General features: G+C 34.8%; 1 protein-coding gene across 12 annotated transcripts in view; it reads right to left on the reverse strand.

Annotated features, from left to right (window-relative positions):
- The window catches only part of LOC143258477 (sodium channel protein para-like), a 207065-nt gene that overhangs the window by 15804 nt on the left and 168754 nt on the right, over nucleotides 1–22507 (reverse strand). For 8 of the 12 annotated variants that reach the window (XM_076517510.1, XM_076517507.1, XM_076517509.1 and 5 more), the window contains 3 exons: nucleotides 12449–12496; nucleotides 9040–9213; nucleotides 4424–4546 (listed from right to left, as the gene is read on the reverse strand). In XM_076517510.1, coding sequence (XP_076373625.1) covers nucleotides 4424–4546; nucleotides 9040–9213; nucleotides 12449–12496 — 345 coding nt within the window. The remainder of the gene's footprint in view (nucleotides 1–4423; nucleotides 4547–9039; nucleotides 9214–12448; nucleotides 12497–22507) is intronic. The other 4 variants (XM_076517512.1, XM_076517511.1, XM_076517513.1 and 1 more) reach the window with 3 other exon arrangements.

Consider the following 22507-nt stretch of genomic DNA (forward strand, 5'->3'; position numbering starts at 1 on the left):
GAGGAATTGCATTTCCTGTTTTTTTAATAGATTTTAATTCCAAAAACATGAAAATTCAAATAAGGTAAATGTATACCTGAAATACTAAAAGCCAAATTACCCATAATGAAAAGGAGGTGAGAGCCAACAAAGACAAGTTAAATGAAAATTTTGGATTTTAAAATCTTCAAATACAGATTGTAAAACAAAATTAAGGAAATAAGGCTGAAAATACTGTAGATATTATTTACCCAAATTAGAAATCTGTAATTTAATTCCACCAAATGTAACTTTAGGTGTTACCCTATGTAACAAAATTTTTACTTTTTCTTGTTCCTGAGCAGAAAGTGTTATTTCTCAATTTCTTATGCCTAAAGTAAATGGAAAAGACCTATGTTTCTCTACAAACTTTGCTTTTGTGACCTGGGTAATGAAATTTTCAAATTTACCCATTTTCCATAACATTCCTGGTAGATTCAGTGCTGAACAGCTGATAAAGAATTTTCTCAAATTACAAGAATTTTCAAGAACTTTCTAGATTGTTGTAGAACTTATGAAAACATTCTATAATGTTGTAGAACTTACGAGAATTTTCAAGAACCTTTTAGAATTTTCTAGAACTTTCTATAGTAATATATATACAGGGGCTCACCACTTTAGTTTAGTTCTAGCTACCTAAGTGAACACATAGACCTATCTGATTTTATCAGAGATGGTACCAAGAAGCATTCTCCAGATGCATTCTGCTATGTATGTGGCCAACTTATCAAGATAAGAGCAAAAATTTACTCTGTGACAGAATCTGCTAAAATGTGTGAAGCCTATAAGGCATATTTCGGCATGCCTGTTGGGGATGAAGACAAATCCTGGGCACCTCATTTTAAATGCGAGTACTACAAAACAACTCTAGAAGGTAAGATGGGCAATTTTTGCTCACTTGAATAGTAAGATTTTATAATATACAAATTTTAGACCTTTTAAAATTTACTTTTTTTTATTTCCAATAGTATAGAAAAATATATCACATAACATATTTTGCATGAACCTCTTACTTTTTCCACTAGTTGTGGATGAAATAGATTTATTCTTCATAATAACTATTTTATTTTGCTCTTTTGTAGGATGATACAGAGGGGGTAAGAGAGCGATGAAGTTTGCTATTCCAAGAATTTGGCGTGAACCCACTGAACACTCAAGCAATTGCTACTTCTGTATGGTGGACCCTTCCAAATGTCGGGCTGGCAAGAATGCATCTGCTATTGTGTATCTGGACCTTCCATCATCCATCGCCCCAGTGCCACACTGCCATGAGCTTTCTGTACCCACTCTACCAGAGAGAAAGCAGCCATCCTCAGAAGAGAGCAGCAAATCATAGGAGGAGGTAGGCATTGAAGATCCAGTTTACAATTTCAGAGGTGCAGTTTGTGAGAGAAACCCATACTACCCCAACCAAAGAGACCTCAATGACTTGATCAAAGATCTTAGTCTAACAAAGTCAAATGCTGAGCTTTTGACATCTAGGCTCAAGGAGTGTGATTTGTTAGATAAAAATGTGCAAGTCTCAAGTCAGAGGAAATATCACCGACAATTTTCAAGGTTCTTCACTCATGAAGATGGGCTCTGCTTCTGTCACTATGTATCCAGTCTGTGTGAGGCAATTGGAATTGCTTGTAACCAGAATGAGTGGCACCTCTTCATTGATAGCTCATCCAGAAGCCTCAAAGCTGTGCTGCTCCATAATGGGAATAAGTATCCATCTCTTCCCCTGGCTCATTCAGTGCACCTCAAAGAGGAATACAACGGCATCAAGACCTTGTTAGAAGCCTTGAAGTATGATGAGTATGGCTAGGAGGTTATTGTAGACTTCAAAATGGTGGTATTCCTGATGGGTCTCTAAGGAGGCTTTACTAAGTTTCCCTGTTATCTTTGCCTTTGGGACAACAGGAACACCACAGTGCACTAAAACAGAAAGCACTGGCCACAACCGAATGAGTTTTCTGTGGGGAGGCACAATGTCAAGTGTGAATCACTAGTGGGCCTCCAGAAGGTGTTGTTCCCACCATTGCACATAAAATTGGATCTTATGAAAGAGTCTGTCAGAGCTCTGCAGCCATCAAGTACCTTCAAGACTTCTTTCTTAAGCTGTCTGAGGCAAAAGTCAAAGCTGGTGTCTTCATTGGACCACAAATAAAGAAGATCCTGGAGTGCACAGAATTCCCCAAGAAGCTCATAGGAAGGAAATAAAAGCTTGGGGTAGCTTTGTCACAGTGGTTCAGGGCTTCTTGGGCAATCACAAGGCTGACAATTATGTGCAACTGGTTGAGACTCTAGTGAAGAACTACGGCAAAATGGGCTGCAGGATGTCCCTGAAAGTCCATATCCTTGATGCTCATCTTGATAAGTTCAAGGAGAACATGAGGGCATACTCAGAGGAGCAAGGTAAGCACTTCCACCAATATATACTGGACTTTGAATGCTGCTACCAAGGAGCATATAATAAAAACATAATGGGAGACTATATTTGGGGGCTGATACGTGAAACTGATTTACATTACAGTTGCAAATCTTGAAAATCTATTCACTTCTAAAATATTTTTGTTTGTTTTTGTATAAGTTTAGTAGAAGTACACATAAATCTTGATTCAGACCTTATGTAAATGAAAATGTGCAAATTTGCCCATTTTTACATAGAAAATAGGTTAATTTCTAAATTTCATTACTCAGGTCACAAAAGCAAAGTTTGAAGGGAATAATGGCCATTTTCTGTATTTTTACAACATAAGCAATTAAGAAATAACACACACTATTGAGGAACAAAATTTGAGTTACATAGTGCCATTTGTTTATTTTTTTTTTTTATATAATCAAATTATTTCTCAACTTCAGATACAACAGATTTCTGAACAGGGGTATTGGGTGATGCAGAAATATTTGAGTTGCCTGGGACAAATGCAAAGGCTATAGAAAATGTAGAGAGTCATATCTAGGTGAATCAATATCAGCACAGAATCTTGTTACATAAGAAGAGACAGGATGAGATTAATTTATGTTTAAAAAAAATAAAATTTCAAAAGCTACAAATTCCCTCAAGCCTAAAGGATAACCACTGCTTATAAAAAGAATCCTGAAATTGAAGATAAAGCAATTTGATGAATGTAGAATAGCAAAAAAATACACAGATTCTTTCCCACGTTATCCTTTAAGATGTTTTTTATAGCATATAAAAAAGGGAGGTTAAAAACAAAGCCAAATGGTGAACATAGTGAGGAAGTTCAAGCTAAAGGCCCATGGATGAACAAAAATCTGAGATGACCTCTAAAATTCAGGATAAAGGAGTCACCCTCAACAGAGGAACAATGAATAAGTCATAACGATCCAAGATGCTTACACTGGTGCTAAGTTACATGAAGAGCATGAGTAGATGTGATAATCATTAAAGAGCACTGCAAACAAGATTTCTGAAGGAAAATGATAACCAGAAACAAAACAGGGAGTTCAAACTGTAAACAACTACTGCTGGTAAGCTTCCCCTAAATAGAATAAGAGTGAAAGTGAAATACCTATAAAGACAAAAGTGAAACATGTTTAAAATATATATATATAAGAAAGACAGTTGATTAAATAATAAGTATCTTGCAACACAGCCTGACAGGCAAGACTGTACAAGAATTAATATGAATGTGAATCATAGCTAATGAAGACATCAAGATAGATATGTGATCATGATTAAAAATAACCTGTGGAATGAGAGTACCTAACAAGAGTGCAGAAAAACTATGTCTCTAGACAAGACCAACTATACCACGACTGTGAAAACAGATGTAATTTCAAACATCTGCAACTTCAATATTAGAAGGTGGGAAAAATATTGATCTATGGAAATCAAGATGAGAAAATCACTTTCAGGTGTAATGGAAACAGGTTAAATAATTAAATATAATGCAACTGAAAGAAGAAAAAAAGGAGTGAGATAAGTGTGATTTCATCAAGAGTAAGGCTAGCACTGTAGCAGACAATCTGAAGGTGATTAGGCTTGAGCAAAAGAATGACCTTCTTCAAAAACAAAAGAAAATATAAAGTGTTATGAAAAAAATAGTATCAATATGATAAGTGACATTTAGCCACAAGTTTAACCTTCATGTTTCAGTTAAACTGTATAAGTAAAGCCTACAACTGAGTTAAAAATGATGATGAACAATCATAAAAATAAAATGCAAACGAACAAGTTGGTGACAACAGAATCATACAAACCTCTTCTTTTTAGCCAGAGACATTATGCACTTGAGACCTAACACCACACAGACTTCACATATATTTGAAGTTATAATATACAAGAAGTTCTCATGATTAAAAAAGAAAGAAAGAAAATAAAGGACTTATCAATTATCATTACACAACACATGAAGCATGTATTTTTTTATGGACATATTTTAAGGCTACTTACTTTCATCCCCTCCATCCGAGACAAGGCACGAAGGGGTCGGAGGGCTCGTAAAGTTCGCATTGTTTTAAAGGCAGGAATGTTGCCAAATCCCATGTACCCAACAGCCAGATTAAAGAGTGAAACCTGGTTAGATCAGCAAGGAATGGTAGTGTACAGAAAACAGGATAGGTACATAAGGAAAAAAGATCAAAAGAATTAGCTGGAGAAATTCTGGAAAAACAGTATCTTGGATTAAAAGATATAAGGAGTAGTTTCAAGAAGTAATAAAGATCACATTTTGAAGAACTGTTAAACAGTCACATTAAAACCCAGAATAAAACTAAGTTATTATTTAACTAAATCATGAGAAAAGGATCAATACTTTAAACATTCATTGCAGAAATTCTAAATTACTAGTCCAAGTGTGAAGTAATTTCATGTTATGATTAAAAAGTATTCTTCATCTGAAAAATCTCAAATATTATTTGTGTTATCTCTAAAACCTCCCATATACGTTTCAGTGAAATTATATTTTATGTTACTTTCTATACCTTAACTATGTAGGGTTAGTCAACTGACCAACCTCATAACCATTATAAAAAAATTAGAAAATAAATAAAAATTATGCTTTCTCTCATGCTAGAATTACTACATTATAATCATTACATTATGACATAATATATGCATATTTACATTTATTCTTTTTTTTACTAATATTGACCTTCCAGTCATGCCCATCATATATTAACATCACTTAACTTGCACTGATGCTGTACACATGCAATTGTATTATGTATCCAGTAACATAAAACTGACCATTAATCTTCACTGTTCTAAGTTTTGGTTTCAATTATTACAGTGTCATGTGAAAAGGTTAGGACACCCTATGAAAGCCTGTGTATTTGTGTAACATTTTTTGACATATTGATATTTAATCTCAATTTTAACAATACTGAGAGATTATAGGAATATAACTAAACAATTAAAACTGAAGAAAAGACTTTTTAAGATCTTCTGTAAATGTAATTCTACAAAAATGCATATTCTAACTGAAGAAAAAGTTAGGACACCTCCACATTTATTCCCACTTAAGAGAGCAAAAGAGCTGTCTGAGGCCTTCAGAAAGAAAATTGTAGCAGCTTATGAGTCTGGTAAGATTTAAAAAGATCCCAAAAGATTTTGAAATCAGCCATTCCACTGTCCAGAAAATAGTCAACAAGTGAAGGGCTTTCAAAACAACTGCCAACATGCCCAAGTTTGGTCGTTCAAGCAAGTTCACCCCGAAAGCAGACAGCAAGATGCCAAAAGAGGTCTCCAAACACCCTAATATGTCATCACGGGACCTACAGCTAGCTCTGGCTACTGTTGATGTGAAAGTGCATGCCTCTACAATCAGAAAGAGACTGCACAAGTTTAACTTGCATGGGACGTGTTCAAGGAGGAAACCTTTGCTCTATAAGAGAAACATCAAGGCCAGACTGAAGTTTGTCAGAGAGAATGTAGACAAAGACCAGGACTTCTGGAATAATGTTCTATGGACAGATGAGTCCAAATTTGAATTATTTGAACACCAGAACAGAGTCCATGTTTGGCTTAAACCAAATACAGCATTTCAGGAAAAAAACTTCATACCAATTGTGAAGCATGGAGGTGGAAGTATCATGGTTTGAGACTGCTTTGCTGCAGCAGGACCTGGACAGCTCACAAACATAGAATCCATCATGAATTCTACTGTGTATCAGAGGGTGCTTGAGGATCATGTGAGACCATCCATACGAAAATTAAAGCTGAAGTGGAACTGGACCCTGCAAGATGACAATGACCCAAAACATACCAGTAAATCCACCAAGGACTGGCTGAAAACTAAGAAATGGAGAGTCCTGGAATGGCCAAGTCAAAGCCCAGATCTTAATCTCATTGAGATGCTGTGGGGTGACTTGAAATGAACTGTACATGCAAGAAACCCCTCAAAAATCCAGCTGAAAAAATTCTGCATTGAGAAGTAGGGCAAACTTTCTTCAGACCGATGTCAGAGACTGGTAGATGGCTACAAAAAGTGTCTCACTACAGTTATTTTAGCCAAAGAGGGTAACACTAGCTATTAGGGGGCAGAGTGTCCTAACTTGTTCCTCAGTTAGAATATACATTTTTGTAGAATTACATTTACAGAAGATCTCGAAAAGTCTTTTCTTCAGTTTTAATTGTTTGGTTATATTCCTATAATCTCTCAGTATTGTTGAAATTGAGATTAAATATCTATATATCTGAAAATGTTACACAAATACACAGGCTTTCATAGGGTGTCCTAACTTTTTTACATGACTGTATATATGAATATAGATTACACTATGTAACATAATTTTTATTTTATCTTGTTCCTGGGCAGAAAGTGTTATTTCCCAATTGCTTATGCCTAAAGGAAATGGAAAAGACCTATTTTCTCTTCAAACTCTGCTTTTGTGACCTGGGTGATGAAATGTTCAAATTTACCCAGGTAGATTCAGTGCTGACTAGCTGACAGAGAATTTTCTCAAACTTGCAAGAATATTCTCGAATGTTGTAGAACTTACGAGAATTTTCAGGAACCTTTTAGAATTTTCTAGAAATATTCATAGTAATATATATATATATACAGGTGCTCACCACTTACAACTTCAGTTTAGTTCTAGTTGCTCAAGTGAACACATAGACCTATTTGATATGATCAGAGATGGCATCAAACATTCTCCAGATGCATTCTGCTATGTATGTGGCAAATTTATTAAGACAACATTTTGTCTGCTAGCACTGTGAAAAAACTCTAGAAGGTAAGACAAACAATTTTTGCTTGCTTGAACAGTAAGATTTTATGTTATACAAATTTTAGACCTTTTAAAATTTTAAAATCTTTTACTTTTTAATTCAATTTCCAATAATATAGAAAAAATATCACATACAACATTTTGCACTACCTCTTACACATTAGTTGTGAATGAAATAAATTAAATTTTCATAATAACAATTTTATTTTGCTCTTTTGCAGGATGATACAGAGAAGAAAAGAGAGCCATGAAGTTTGGTGTGAACCCACTGATCACACAAGAAACTGCTACTTCTGCATGGTGGACCCTTGCCCACGTTGGACTGGCAAGATTGCATCTGCTATCATGTATCTGGACCTTCCATCATCCTTCGCTCCAGTGCCACATTGCCCTGAGGTCCCTGTACCCACTCCGCCAGAGAGAAAGCAGCCATCCTCAGAAGAGAGCAGCAAATCAGAAGAGGAGGTAGATGTTGAAGATCCAGATTACAATTTCAGAGGTGTAGCTGGTGAGAGAAACCCATACTATTCCAACCAAAGAGACCTCAATAATTTGATCAGAGATCTTGGTCTTACAAAGTCAAATGCTAAGACTATATATGGGGGCTGATACGTGAAAATGATTTACATTACAATCGCAAAACTTGAAAATCTTCAAAAGTTGAACATGCAGCTATACAAAAAGAAAAGGGCATGTCCAAACTAATGTACTGCCAAATAAGAAGTGATAGTTTGGCAGAGGAATGTAGAAGGAGCCACATGCTCCTATTGGTTAAGAGGTGATGCATGATGATTTGCATGAGACACATACTGGAATCTTCCAATTGTAACAGGCAGGAACAGAAGGCTTATGGTATGTATGAAGAAAAAGTTGGCATATAGAGAGTAGCACTGAATAAGAATAGCTACTATTTTGAGTGGAGGTAAGTACTGTAGTTGAAATATAAAGCATGTGATAAATCAAATAATTTTGGCATACTATAATACTTGGCTATTTCTTCAAAATTAATATTCCTTTCATCAAATTAAAAATAAGATTTCATATAAATTAATATCCAATAACTGGTATAAGATTTAAATTGTTCATAATGATCTAATTCTAGGAGAATTCTCATTGTCCCCATGCAAATAAAGATTCTCAAGTAGTTGTTAAATACTTGAAGTAACATGTAAATCTCAAATAAAAAGTACTACAATAGAACATATCACTTTTCAAAGACTTCTAAAAGTCTGTGTGAAAGGTATGAATATGCATGTGTTTCAGAATGGCTGGTATGGGTATTAACACTTTTATTGATAAGCAGAGAACAATGTTTTGACCTTCCTAAGAAAGATGTTAAACTGAAGATGACCTAGGAAAGTTGAAACATTGTTTTTTGCTTATCAATAAGTGTTAATACCCATACCAGCCATTCTGAGATACATTTTTATTTCAAGTGGGTTTTTCATCATCAAGTATGAATAAGCACTATATGTTTCATTAAACCAAACAGCTATATCATGTGCATGACATAAGAGTACTTGTATTAGGTCAATTATTATAGCTGTAAGAAGCCACATATCACTAGTAGTTTCTGAGCTAAGACACTGTATAATATAGACTGGTGTGAACATCATCTTACACTGAGAACATACATTGAACAAAAAAAGAAGCAAACACCAAATATTAGCCCTAGCATTGTTATCTTTATAATCTTCATTGTTTTAGAGTTAAAAATTAAATTATTTTTTCTTAATAATACCATAACAAACAAAATTATTTGAACTTTAGAACAGGTTAAAAATAAAATTAGTAACAGAGTTTATGAACTACATGGGATGCTTATGCAAATCTTACCATGACAATGATAAAATCCAGCCAGCACCATGCATTTGTAAAATACTGTTTAAATCCAAAGGCTAACCATTTCAAAATCATTTCTAGGAAAAAGATTACTGTAAAGAACTTGTCAACAACAACTAGTGCTTCCTTCAGTAAGGGTTGATACTTAAGATTAACATCTTCAAGGGCCTGAAAGAGAGAGAGAGAGAGAGAGTGCATTATAAAAACACAATTTAGGAAGAAATGCAAATAAAAAGGTAAAAAAGGATTTCATAGTTCACTTCTAATAAAAAAAACACTATATTTTCATGAAATTCTAGCTGCAATGAACATGAAATCAAGTTTATTATTCTTTTTATCCTTATAGAATTGGTAATTTATTGCCATTCATATCATAATTTTTATCTCTAATTCTTTTCACTATCATTGTCCTCATCTAAACACTGCCATAGGCCTACATATAGGGTGCACACTATATAACCTATGTTTAGGCATAATGACATTGAAACAAGCATTTTCTTGTACCATAAGTATTAGATATTTCCATAGTTGCTTAGCAAGATAGACACCTATTAGTTGTTTCTTCAAGAGGTAGTAGGAATAAAAAGATTGACAATAAACTTTTTCATTATCTGTAGTTTCATTCATTTCACCAATGAACACAATTATTCACAAGCATTATGCACTCTGTAAGGATAAGCCTTGTTCAATTAAAACTCACAAAATGTAGTTCCCATGTGTAATTTATACCTCACAAAACAAAATTTATATATATGCTCTTAATAATCCCTTTGTGTAGGGAAGAAGGAGGAATTTAATTTATGAAATACAAGTGTTAATTTTAAATATAATAGCTTTTTATACCACATTTATTAGACAAAATACTTGTATAGAAGGGGTCAATCAAAATTAGCCAAGGTCATTATGAAAAAACCATGAAAACAAACTGAACTTAGAGCAATCAAGGAACCAGATATTCAGAAGTCCAACATTACAGACCAAGACAACCAAGAGCAAAAATAGGCTGGTTCTCTGGTGAATTTTCTAACCTGCAATGCTGGCACCATAATAGGCATTTGAAGGCATCTAGAGAGCATGCTATGCTAGATTCAGTATGAGTAAAAGCACATAGAAAAGTAGTGCAAAAACGTCGAACAGTGACAACCCAAATTTCAAAAAAACATTCATTCAAAATACCACATAATAATAACTGAAGATGGTGTAAAACTAGTTTTATTATATACACTGGAATATGATGATAAGAGTACAGTATGAAGTTCACTATATTTTGTGCACATTTCTATGCTGCCAGAGATTTGTGAAAGCTAAAAAAATCTTGTTCAGTGAATTCAACAGCTCTATCACTGTGCAACCTCCAAATTAAGGGATAATTTGTAGTAGTTACTGGAGGGATTTAAAAAGTTTAGTAATAGAGTTAGAAGAAAAAAAACTTTACAACTCAGATTATATTAAAAGAATTGTAATTTAACCAATGTTTTGCTGTTGTGGCTTTATCTAATAAATACTAACTACAGTTAGTAGTAAAGAGTTGATGATTAAACAGCCTGAAGACATTTAAAGACATAAGAAGGTCAACCTCCTATGGGAAAAAATGGATAAAGTTCTGAATAGTACAAAATCCTGTTTTGTGTATGCTTTGTTTGTAGGAGAAACTAATTGTGCATTGTGTAAAATCTTGTATTACTAGCTCAAATGAAGCCACAATGGCAAAATGTTGGGAGAAATAAAACATTTTTTATCCTATTGTGTGGAAAGTAAAGGGCATTTCTTTCTACAACTATTGTCAAAAAATAAACAAGTAGTTAAAACCACTGAGAAAGCAAAAATATTATTTTGGAATTAACATGCCTTGATATGGTAACAAAGAAACAATAAATATTGCAAAAATCAAGTGAGAATAAAGCAGGCTTTTTCAGTCACAATGTACAAACACAAATATCTAAACACAATTCTTAAAAGGTTAAAGATGAAAAGTACCAGTTTCACAATATTTAAGAAGAAATGAAAATAATTATGAAAGAAAAATACTGAACGATTAAGAATAATGTAAAATGTAAAATATTAAGGAAACAGATCCTCTAGTCAAACATATAATACCCTAGTGCTTGAGTAAAAAGCAATGGAAAAATCATATTTTGAAGATAGAGAACATGACACTCTTCTGTAATGGGTTTTGGATTAGAATATTAAATCTCTGGTGTTGAGATAATCACATAAGTAAATATAAGAATAGATTCAACAGACCAATTGGATCAAATAAGAGAATTAAACCTGAGAAAAAAACAAAAGAAAATTATCTGATGCTAGTGATTGGGTTATTATTTACATTACAGGTGAAAGAAACAGTGTTAAGTTACAGTGCTGACTCAAACTTGGGCATCTCAAACAAAACTGTCAACAAGCCTGACCTGTCTATGATAACAGTACATATAAGCATGCTCATAAAATCTGGAACATCAGTAATTTCAAAATTTGTATAAAAATAAGAAACATTATTTAATTATTATCATACAAAGATAACCCATTAGAAAAAAGTTTCTCTTCCAACCTAAAATTTGTAAATAAGAAAAATTACCAAAATATTAGTGTAACTTTAACTAATTGTGTGGAGGACAGAATATGAAAAACATATGAAAGGTAAACAGTTTTGTCAAAAGCAGTTTCAATACATTTGTGAACATTACATTAAGAAGAAACAGAACAGTTGACTTTGCCACAATGTAAAAATACATTTAACAATTCAAGTTTATTAGGGGTTGGATTATTTACACTAAGTGTCTGTAACTTGATGATATATTTAAAAAATAAATAAATGGATAGCAAACAATCCACTTGTTTTAAAATAATATATTCAAAACAAGTCAAGCATATGTACAAAACTTCACTACACTATTTGCTATCACAGTAGTCAACACAGGTGGAATCAATTACTTCTGGAAACCCTTTGATAAGACAAATTATTTTGTTTTAAATCTGCTATTACAATACAAACTGTAAAACTCACTTTAGAAACTACCCATTACAGCTAAACTGACGATTACACAGTCTAACTTCACCTTTCATTTCCCTTTCTCTACTTAATTTGCTCTCTGGATCTGCACAGATTTATAACACGACAGAAAAAATCTATATATACCTATCCCTCTAGTAACAACAACATGACACATAATACAAAAAACTTACAAGCTTCAAGTAAGATGATGTCAACAATGTTATAAGATCCTAGTACAACAATTAAATTACATAAACATGTGACTCATACAGAGATACAAAACAAAACCTGTCATTGTTTTTAAAATAATTAATGTTTAACATTCTTCTTATGAAAAATAAATAATAGTCACATATTAAATTACTAAATAAACTAAGTAATAACTCTTGAAGTAGAAAGTTTTTTACATACAACAAACATGTAGGAGAAATACTTCCACTTCACTGGAGATACAATGACCTTAAAGGAAAAATTTATTCACATGTTGCAGTGTGTACAAGTTGTAAGAAATGTTCAAACATATATAAATGTCACTCTCACATCTATAAACATTGGAAATAAGATAATGTGAGGAAAAAGTATTAATTTGATCATGAGATAGCATACAAAGTAGAAACCTAATATAGTAATATCAAACCTAATTTGATCTTTCCTTGATCAAAACACCAAAAAGGAAACAACCTTGATAAAACTATTGTTTACAGATGTAAGTAATTTACCAGGTAAAATATGACACAAATTAAGAAAAAAATTTCAGATTATTGTTGGCATTTATTATGCACAGAGAAAAATAATGTTTCACAAAAAACAAAAGTTAATACATCAACTTTGTGTATTTACATAACAATTATGAAATGTCCAACATTATATGTAACAGATTGAAAATAAGTAAAAAATACCCATACATCACCAGAAATTCTAAAATAAGCATTCAAAATTAAAATGAATAGGAACTAAAATGATTAAATATAACTTTTTGTTGAGTCAAGAAGAAACAACATAACTAAACCTTCAGCTTATAAACATGGTAATAGCTCATTAAATATTTCCAAAGGCTTAACTTCCATTATGGTATGAAATGACTAAAGTAAAATTTATATTTCAACGTTTCACCCCCTCAATAGTAATCTCCAACAATAAAAATAATCTTTGAAAACCTCAGCAAGGATAAGCCATTCCTAAACTACATATGACTTACTTTGGCTTTTAGGGAAAATCATACAAATCATCATGGTGATTTTGCATACAAAGTTTGGAAATACTACAGAGAAGTGAAGAGTAATAAAAGACACTAAACTTTGCACTTACACAGAAAAAAGCTGCATTATTTAACTATCCTGGAAACAAAGGGTCTAATTTCTATACATACCAAATTGGATTAATCTGATTTCAAAGAAATCCAACTTCAAATGAAAAAAATAAATGTGGTAAGTTGTTTCAATCACAAGAATATCTTCATAGAAAACTGTGATATAACAACCAAATTCACTGAAAATAAGAAAATACTCAAAAGAGCAGATTTACTCATAAGTAACTTATCACAACAATTAAGTACAATACAATACCAAAACAGGTTAAACCTTGGTTTGAAAAATACAGAAAGTACACCTAACTATTATCATTTGGATTATATTTTCTTTATACAGAGTATAAAAAATATAAATAATGACATCAGCTCTTCCATAAATGTGTATATAGATTATGAAAGTAGTGACCATAAATTAGGAGAGGAATTACGGAAATCAACCAAACTGATCATGTGAAAAGATACTATAGCTTTATAAAAAATTTAGATCATTTAATAAGCTGGGAAAATAAATGGTAGGTGGGTTTTAATTTTAAGAAATGCAAGAAAATGCATATTGGTCTTCATAATTTAAATTATAAGTAGAATTTGGATGGGAACAACCTTAATAGTGTTGTGAAAGAAAAGAGTTTTGATGTAATGGTTGATCAGCCTTTTAATTAAGCCATCTAAGCATTGTGTTGTTGCTTGTGGTGAGCAAAATGGGATTTTAGGTTGTATCTACAGAAATACTGAATACAACTATACAGGGGATATAATTTCATTGTATAGGTCATTTGGAGTATTGTATTCAATTTTGGGCTGCTCACCTTAGGGAGGACATCATATTGTTCAAGAGTTCAGAGATACTTTTTTAGAATGGTGCCTGGGATAGAGGGGGTTGTCATACAAGGTAATATTAAGATTTTTGAAATTGTTTTCTCTTGAAAAAAAAGAAGAGTTAGAGAAGATCTGACTGATTAAGACTAAATGGAATTGATAATATTGATGCATCATCTTTTTCACACTTAACAATGAGAAGAGTAAGACTAGAGCACACAAATACAAATTTTGGCAAGGTAGGAGTCATCTTCAGTTAAAACAATTTTATTTTTCCAACAGGGTGGTTTGTCTTTAGAAAGGACTGCCTTTAGTTATTGTGGAGGCAGTAAATTTAAGTGAGCTTAAGAGAAAGCTTAAAAACTATATGAATAACAAAGCTGGTTGTAAGGATTTTTTAATTTATAATAGCTTACTTTAGAGGAAGGGACAACCAGAATGATTTAATAGATCTCTTGTTGTCCCTAAACATTATGTATGTTATGTAAGTAGAAAGTAGATATGAGAACAGTTAACTGAGTTTGGTTTTAGTCTTGGAAAAAATACACATCAAAATTAAAAATCAATTAACAATTTCCAGAAAACAGTATTATCAAAACAAAAGTTTAGATTGAAATGGCAAATCTAATTTTAAAATGTAAGAGAATATATATTCAGTAGGTTTATTATATTCAAAATTCTGTTGCTACACAAGTTTATCACATAAAAGACTGAACACAAATAGATATGAAAGCTTTTAACCACAAATAATATATTCATGGAATAAGACTGAAACATGTTAAAAATATTTACTGATTTACACTCAATTTTATTAGCCATTTTTAAAACACTTTAGTGAATGGTTTACTGTGAATTGATCTTATTTCACTATTTTCTTATGACATGCAGCACGTACTAAGCTAACAGCAAAAAACGTAGTTACTGTATTCTGTCATATTGTTGTATAAAATGCACTGGTATTCTACTGAAACCCCATTTAAATTAATGCTTAATACCAGCTTCACATTTTCTTTGCCTGAAGATCTATTTCCAATACACTTACCTTCATACACAAAACAGATTGACCTCTCATGTATTTGAATAACATCAGTACTGAACTAACACACATCTAAAAATCACATTCAAGATGAACTGTGTTAGTGCATGATGACATTATCATGCAATTTTAGCCCTCAACCAAGAGAAGTGTGACACTACTTTCTCTTGCAGTAACTCTCCTGAGTACTTGCACTTTGAATAAATTCAGTTTTAAATAAAACAAGAAACGAGTGAACCAGTCATACTACCAAGTGGGTAGTATGAGTGGGAAGATGCAAGAGACATCTTTCAGAAATACATTTTCAGGTAAGAAAATTGTTTGCTTCTGAGATGAAGGTTCACCTCTCTGCACAGAATAACAAGAATCCCAGTTTAAAATGTGAAACAGTGCAAACATTAAACATAAATGAAATCTCTACAAAAAGTGTTTGAAGGTACAGCTCATGGAGTGTGACACCTGATGATTAGGGCTCCAGGCTGGCACACCCACAGAAGACTACATATCATCTTGACTAGGTTATACTGTTCGTCAGGAAAAAAATGTGGGAAAAGCAAAAGAGTACCAAGTGACACAGGATTTGATAGAATTTTAGGATAAACAACTGTGTACTTACACAGAAATGGTTGGTGAACCAAGTAGTGCAGTGTGACAAGGGCATGATCAGACTGTACACAAGTGTCTCAGACTCAAATGGACAAACAGAAAAGAGGTGATAAACCAGTCTTGATGCAGAAGGATTCTTTCTATTCTTTGCCTCAAAGGAATCCAAGGGAAAGACAAAACATCCCCAAATGTCACATGGTTTGAGAAAACTTTAGCACAACCATCTAAGTACCCATACACAAATGTTTGGCAAAATAACTAGTGTAGTGTGGTAAGGGCATGAACAGCTCTTTCTGTGTCTGTATGTGTATCACTTTGACTTAACTGAGCAAACAAAGACAGGGGTGACAAATCCATCTTGCTGCAGAGAGTGAAAGAGAGTACAGGAAACACTGATGACTTATGCATTTGAACAACTGTGACCTCAGGCAAGAAGGAAGTATATCTTAAGAGAAAGATGGTAAAAAAACAAAAGACATCAATGGTTTGAACATGATACGTGTGATAACATGTAAACCATATTAACATCGCAGTAAAGCATGGAATTAAAAACAAAAAAAGGTTGGTGAAGAAGGAAGGATCAGGAAAAAGTAAAGATGACAAGGGAAGAAAGCACCTGGTGGTAATAGGAAATGTAAAATACAGTTGACAAAGCCACTCAATAACCAGCTGTGGTGGAGACTGACAATCCATGGTTCAACAACCATAAAAAAAAAGGCTAAAGAGTTGGCCACAGTAGAACAGCCAAGAAGAAGAAAATGGTACATGAATCAATGTCAAAAACTTACCACTTCTGTTTACAGACATTAAAGTTGAAGAATGGGAGTAATAAAATAAAATGAAAGGTATCTGAGCAGAATGTCCAGCACTATGAGTGATGGACTGGACAAATCCCACACATGAAAATGAAGGAAAGGTACCTTCGGGTGAAAAACAGAAATGTAATGTTGAAACACGAGATGGAGAGCATGGATGCCAGGGTTATGTAAACCAATAAAGGCACTACCAACAGGACTCAGAAAGGATTGTTGCATAACACGGTAAGAACATGAGTGAGAAAACGAATACAGACACAGAACAAGGTGAGACCAACCCTGACTGAGAGCGTCAACTGTCAGAGCTGAAGGTTAGGGAAATGGAGACCAGAGAAGTGAAAGTTAATGATGAAAATGTGACAAAGACATTAATCAAGGGTGTGCCTAAATGGGAGTAAACCTAAGAAAGAAACTGTTAGGGTGGAAAGATCAGTCTACGGATAGAATACAGTTGAGCCACCAGGTCCAGAGCCATGGCACATGATGCTCAATGGATATGAGCCCAAAATAGCAGGTCCAAGCAAAGAAGCTGGGAGTCTTGGAATGGGTACTTCCCTGATGACTGATATAAAGAAATAACAATGGAATTGTTAAAGTGGATCATGGCCAACCAATCCACAAGAAGAAGAAGGAAATGTGAAGATACCTATGAACTACAAGAAATTCATGTATTTTGATATTGAGTAAATGCTCCATTGAAATTCACACACCTGAAATCATGTTGTACAAAAATACACCTTAGCCTGACAGAGAAGCATCTGTGAAAAGATGGAGATCCTGTCGATACACCAAGAGAAGTTCTGAAGAATAGGAAAAGGGAGGCTCACAGTTAAAATCAGTGGATCTCAAGAAAAGCTGCACTGATTCTGTAATGTCCATTGGAGGAAGCATTTGTTTTTCAGTCTAAAGGAATTAGTGGGTTTAAGAAAGCCAGAGTCCTTAAAAATGGTTAGTTGGTTGGTTTGGCATTTTATGGTGAAAAGCAACTAGGCTATCTGAACCAAACATCCAGTAAAAAGTTAAAATTAAAGTAAAATTATTAAAATTCATAAAAAGGAATTAAGGTAACACAAAACAATGTTTAATTTTGAATTAAAAACATAAATAATGTTAAATCCAACTTTTATATCTAGTTTATAGCAGTAAAAAAGAAACTATAGTGATATAAGAACTTTCTGTAGCATAATTTTAATTATCACAACTCACCAGGATGACTAATTGGTAAGTTCAAACATCAACATTAGACACCTGAAGTTAGCCTTTCCAGTCCTGTTTTGAGTTATTTGACGTTATGGCCATTTTCTAATTACAAATAAATCTATTTGTAATTTAATTCTTAAAAGGAAATCACATTAAAAAAAGGTCTAATTTATAAATTAAAAATTTAAATAGCATTACAAAGAATAATGGCCTTTGAAAAACTAAAAACATTTGTAGGTTGGACAGTGTCACCATCGCCAATAACACTGTCTAATATTATGGATAAACCTTGGGACAAAACATGTTTAAAATGGTGCTGTCGATGAGAGTCGTAACAACAACAAGACAGTATAATGTGGCTTAATGTGACCTAAGTGTCACACAGACAACAAATTTGTGCATCAGTACCAGATAAAATAAAATGATGAGTTAACAAACTGTGACCAATGCGTAGTCTAGTTAGGACAACTTCCTCTTTCTGATTCTTATGGAAACAAGATCTTCAAGGTCCAACAAAGGGTTTTATTTGGGAAAGCTTGTTTTCACATTGCTCTTTCAAACTCGACTGTTGACTGGCACAGAGACTTGAACACAGGACCATAGTCCATGTATGGAACAGGCACAGCAATGATAATGCCAGAGCAGACAACTTTAGCTGCAGTGTTGGCAAGCCTGTTCCTGTAAATATCAACATGGCCTGGTATCCAGTAAAATGGGACAGAAGTAGATGGTAAAGAGAAATGGGCCAGTTGATTTTGAATATCAGCAAGAACAGGGTGAAAACTAACGTGAAGTGGTTCCAGGGCCAGTAGAGAACCAAGCGAGTCAGTATAACTACTGCAATTTGAGTACTGCTTAACTTGTATGTGATCCAGGGCAAGAGAAATTGCATACAGTTCAGCAGTGAGCACAGAAACTGTAGAGGGGAATCTGTGCACAACTACTGAACCACAACAACCCTTGGCAGAGCCCACAGAGTCACCTGATTTTGAACCATCCGTATAATTAGGAATACAAGGATGGTTCAAAAGATGTTCAGCAAATAACAGACAGAACTTCCAGTTGGGAGCATCTGCTTTTCTCAGATGACTTCATAAAAGGTCACATTTGAGGACTATAATAAGCTATGGTGGGATGCGCTGACCAGTGGATACAGCAATGTTATCCAAGGAGAGACCATATTCATCCAACTATGCCTGGGTATGAAGGCCAAAAGGAACAATGGCAGATCATCTGTTCTGAAAAAAGCATCACCCACTGAGGAAGGAAAACACAACATTAGGTGGAATGCTGTGGTAAGGATCAAAGTTTGCCAGATTGGCAAAGTGCAGAAAGTCCCAGTACAGAGCCAAAGTCCTTGAGGATGAATGGTGTCCAGCATCTTCAACACTGAGGTTCTGGCAGAGCCATAGACCAGTGATCCATAGTCTATTTTTGATCAAATGAGAGCACGATATATCTTCAGCATAAAACATCAATCCACTCCCTAATTCATGGAAGAGATGGCATGGAGGATGTTCAGTGTTCTTGTACATTTGACTCATAGTTGCTTGATGTGTGGTATCAAGGTCAGCTTATGGTCAAAATCAAGCTTTAAAAACTTTGTCTCAGGGACCACAGGCAGCACAACTTCACCTGTATGAAGTTAAGGATCAGAATAAATACCCTGTTAGTGGCAAAAGTGCATGTAAATGGTTTTAGAGAAACAGAAATTAAAACTGTTTGCTGTGGTCCACTTCAGTAAATCATTCAGGGCAGTCTGTAGCTGCTGCGCAATATTTCTCATGTTCAACAACTGACATGAGATTTAAAAGTCGTTGATATAAAGCTCATTTGCAACAGTAAGAGGGAGATGTTCAGTGATGGCATTAACCTTTATACTGAAAAGGGTGACAGTCAAAACACAGCCCTGAGGGACTCCGAGTTTCTGTAGAAAAGAGCAGGAAAGTGTTGAACCCATACGAACTTGGAATTTCCTGTCCATTAAAATTTTTTAAATAAAAATGGGCAAATGACCATGTAACCCATATAAATGGAGGTCTCGCAAAATGCCATACCTCTATGTAGTATCATAAGACTTCCCAAGGGCAAAGAATATTAATACAATATGTTCTCGTTTGAGAAAGGCTTCTCTAATTGACGTTTCAAGTTGAATCAGGTGGTCCATGATGAAGCACTGTTGACAGAACCCACAGACTGTCAAAAACATTGGACAGTAGTTTGAAGGAATCTTGGGATCTTTTCCAGGCTTAGAGGAAGGTATCAGGAAAACATTCTCCTGCCAGATCCAGTCAAAAACAATCAGAAGAACAGCAAAAGAAGTAGGAGGTAGACAGCACAGAATTTTGTAGTGTACATCATCAGGTCCGACCAATGTACTGCCAGACCGATGAAGGGCTACACTGAGTTCCACCAGTTTAAAAAGGTGATTAGAGTCATAGAGACAACCAGCTTAAAAGGAAAGAGGAGATTGCTCTGCCCGAGTTTTGATGGCTAAAAAGGTGGAGGATGATGTGGAAATGCTAGATACCTGGAAAAAGCTTTCACTTAAAGTATCAGCAATGCTCGGGGTATCAGCTACTTCCAGGCCAGCAGAGAGCAAGATTGAAAGGGGGACAGAACTATATTGCCCACTGACCTTTTGAATCTTGTCCCATGTGACTTTGGAACTGGTAGTAGAAGATATGTTGGTTGTAAACTTAATCCAACATTCCTTCTGGCTTTGACGTCTTACCTGCCAAGCATATGCATGGGCCTATCGAAAAACGATGCAGTTCGAGAGTGTGGGATACCTACAAAAAGTATTCCAGGCCTGTTTTTGAGCTTTCTGTGCTATATGGCAGGCAGGATTCCACCATGGACGAGGATATTGTGGAAACATCTCAAGATTTTAGGGATACATTAAGCAGCAGCCTGCATAATAGTCAGTCATTGCAGCCACACAGTCATCTAATGATGGCTTACAGATGATGGCAGGATCAAGTTCTGCAAGAGCAGTTAAAGAGGGCCAGTAGGCTTGATCCATTTTCTACCAAGGCACACTGGTTGGGTGGCATCTACCATACCCAATCTCTCTCAAAATTATAAGAAAATGACCACTGCCTCGTAGGTTATTGTCAACCCTCCAGGAAAAGTGGGAGAACAGTGAAGGGAAGCAAACTGAGAGATCAATAGTAGTAAATAAATGACTAGGTGCATGAAAATAACTTTAAGAACCAGTATTGAAAAGAGAAATGTTGTGGTCTGAGAGCATACGCTCTACGGAGCGACCCCATCCATCAATATCAATACCTCCCCAGAGGGGATAATGCCCATTAAAGTCTCCCAGGATTACAAAGGAAGATGGCAACTGTCCAATGAGAGAATCAAGGTCTGAATGATCATAGATCTCTTCAAGAGACAGATAGAGAGAAAAACAGTGATGGTACAACCAAAAGAAACATGGATGGCTACAGCCTCCAAGGGCATGTTGAGTGGCAAAGACAGGGTGGGCATATGTTAATCAACCAACAGTGTCACCCCTCCATGCACTCATCCATCACACAACTTGTCATTTCTGTTAAAAGAAAACTGCTGAAAGGTGACTGTATTGGCAGGTTTCAGAAATGTTTCCTGTAAGGAAAGAAGCAATCAGTGCTTTGATATCATCCAGATTACAATGTAAACCTTGACAGTTCCATTGTATCAAGGCAGCCATTTTTATTTATGTTTAGGCAAATTGAGTGGAGAACCCTTCTGTTTACAATCACGTCTTTTTCTTTACTGTCTTTATATGGATCTATGGATCCCGCCCTGGGTCAATTGAGCAGGTATTTGCTGTTGGAAGAGAATTCCAGTGATTGAGGACATGAATGAATGATTCTTTTGCATCTTGTAGTGGAAGAAGAAGATATACTCAAGGAAATGCCCATACCTGGAACCAAAGGAAGTACACTAGTCGCTGGAATGTACATTAGCGACAGAGATAGGTGCTGATGTTGATTCATCAACTTTTTAACCATGAAGGTCAAAAGACTTCTGATATGGTTTGAGAATGATTCTTTTAAAAGTACAGAGAGATCCGTCTGCACTCCCACTGTAACAGTGAAATGAAATGCAGCAGCATATGTCTGAGATGAGGTGGTGGATAGCAACTTTTAAACCTCAGGATAAATAATGTTTTGAATCATGTTGAAATGCTGCATCACTTTTCCTTCCAACCACTTAGGGCTAGAACAAAAGTAGGATGGCTGGGAGCCATTGTAATTGATGCAATGAGGGTCCATTTCACACTCATAAGCATTGTGGTACTTGCCACCACAACAAGCACATGCCAAGGAACCATGACATGATGTCTTTTAGCAACCGAACTGCTGACACTAGAAACATCTGAGAAGGTTTGGAATGTATGGCTGTACCTTGCAATTAAGATAAGCTGCCTTGATGATGGCAGATGGACACAGTTATGTTAATGTTAAAATGAGAACACTGGTCAGCATCATAATTCCATCTTTGCAAGTGGAGATACACCTCACTGCAGAAATTCATTGAGTGAAGAAACCTTTGAGAATCTCCAACTCAGGCATGTTCTTCAAATTCCTCTCAACAATAGCCCCTTGCAACGAATTCAAAGTAGCATGTGTTGTGACCTCAATGGGTATATCCCCAATTGTCTTTGAATGTAAGAAAAGTTCACTGTGCTTAGATGT

This window comes from Tachypleus tridentatus, chromosome 8 (assembly GCF_004210375.1).
Source record: "Tachypleus tridentatus isolate NWPU-2018 chromosome 8, ASM421037v1, whole genome shotgun sequence".
NCBI classification, from domain to species: Eukaryota; Metazoa; Arthropoda; class Merostomata; order Xiphosura; family Limulidae; genus Tachypleus; species Tachypleus tridentatus.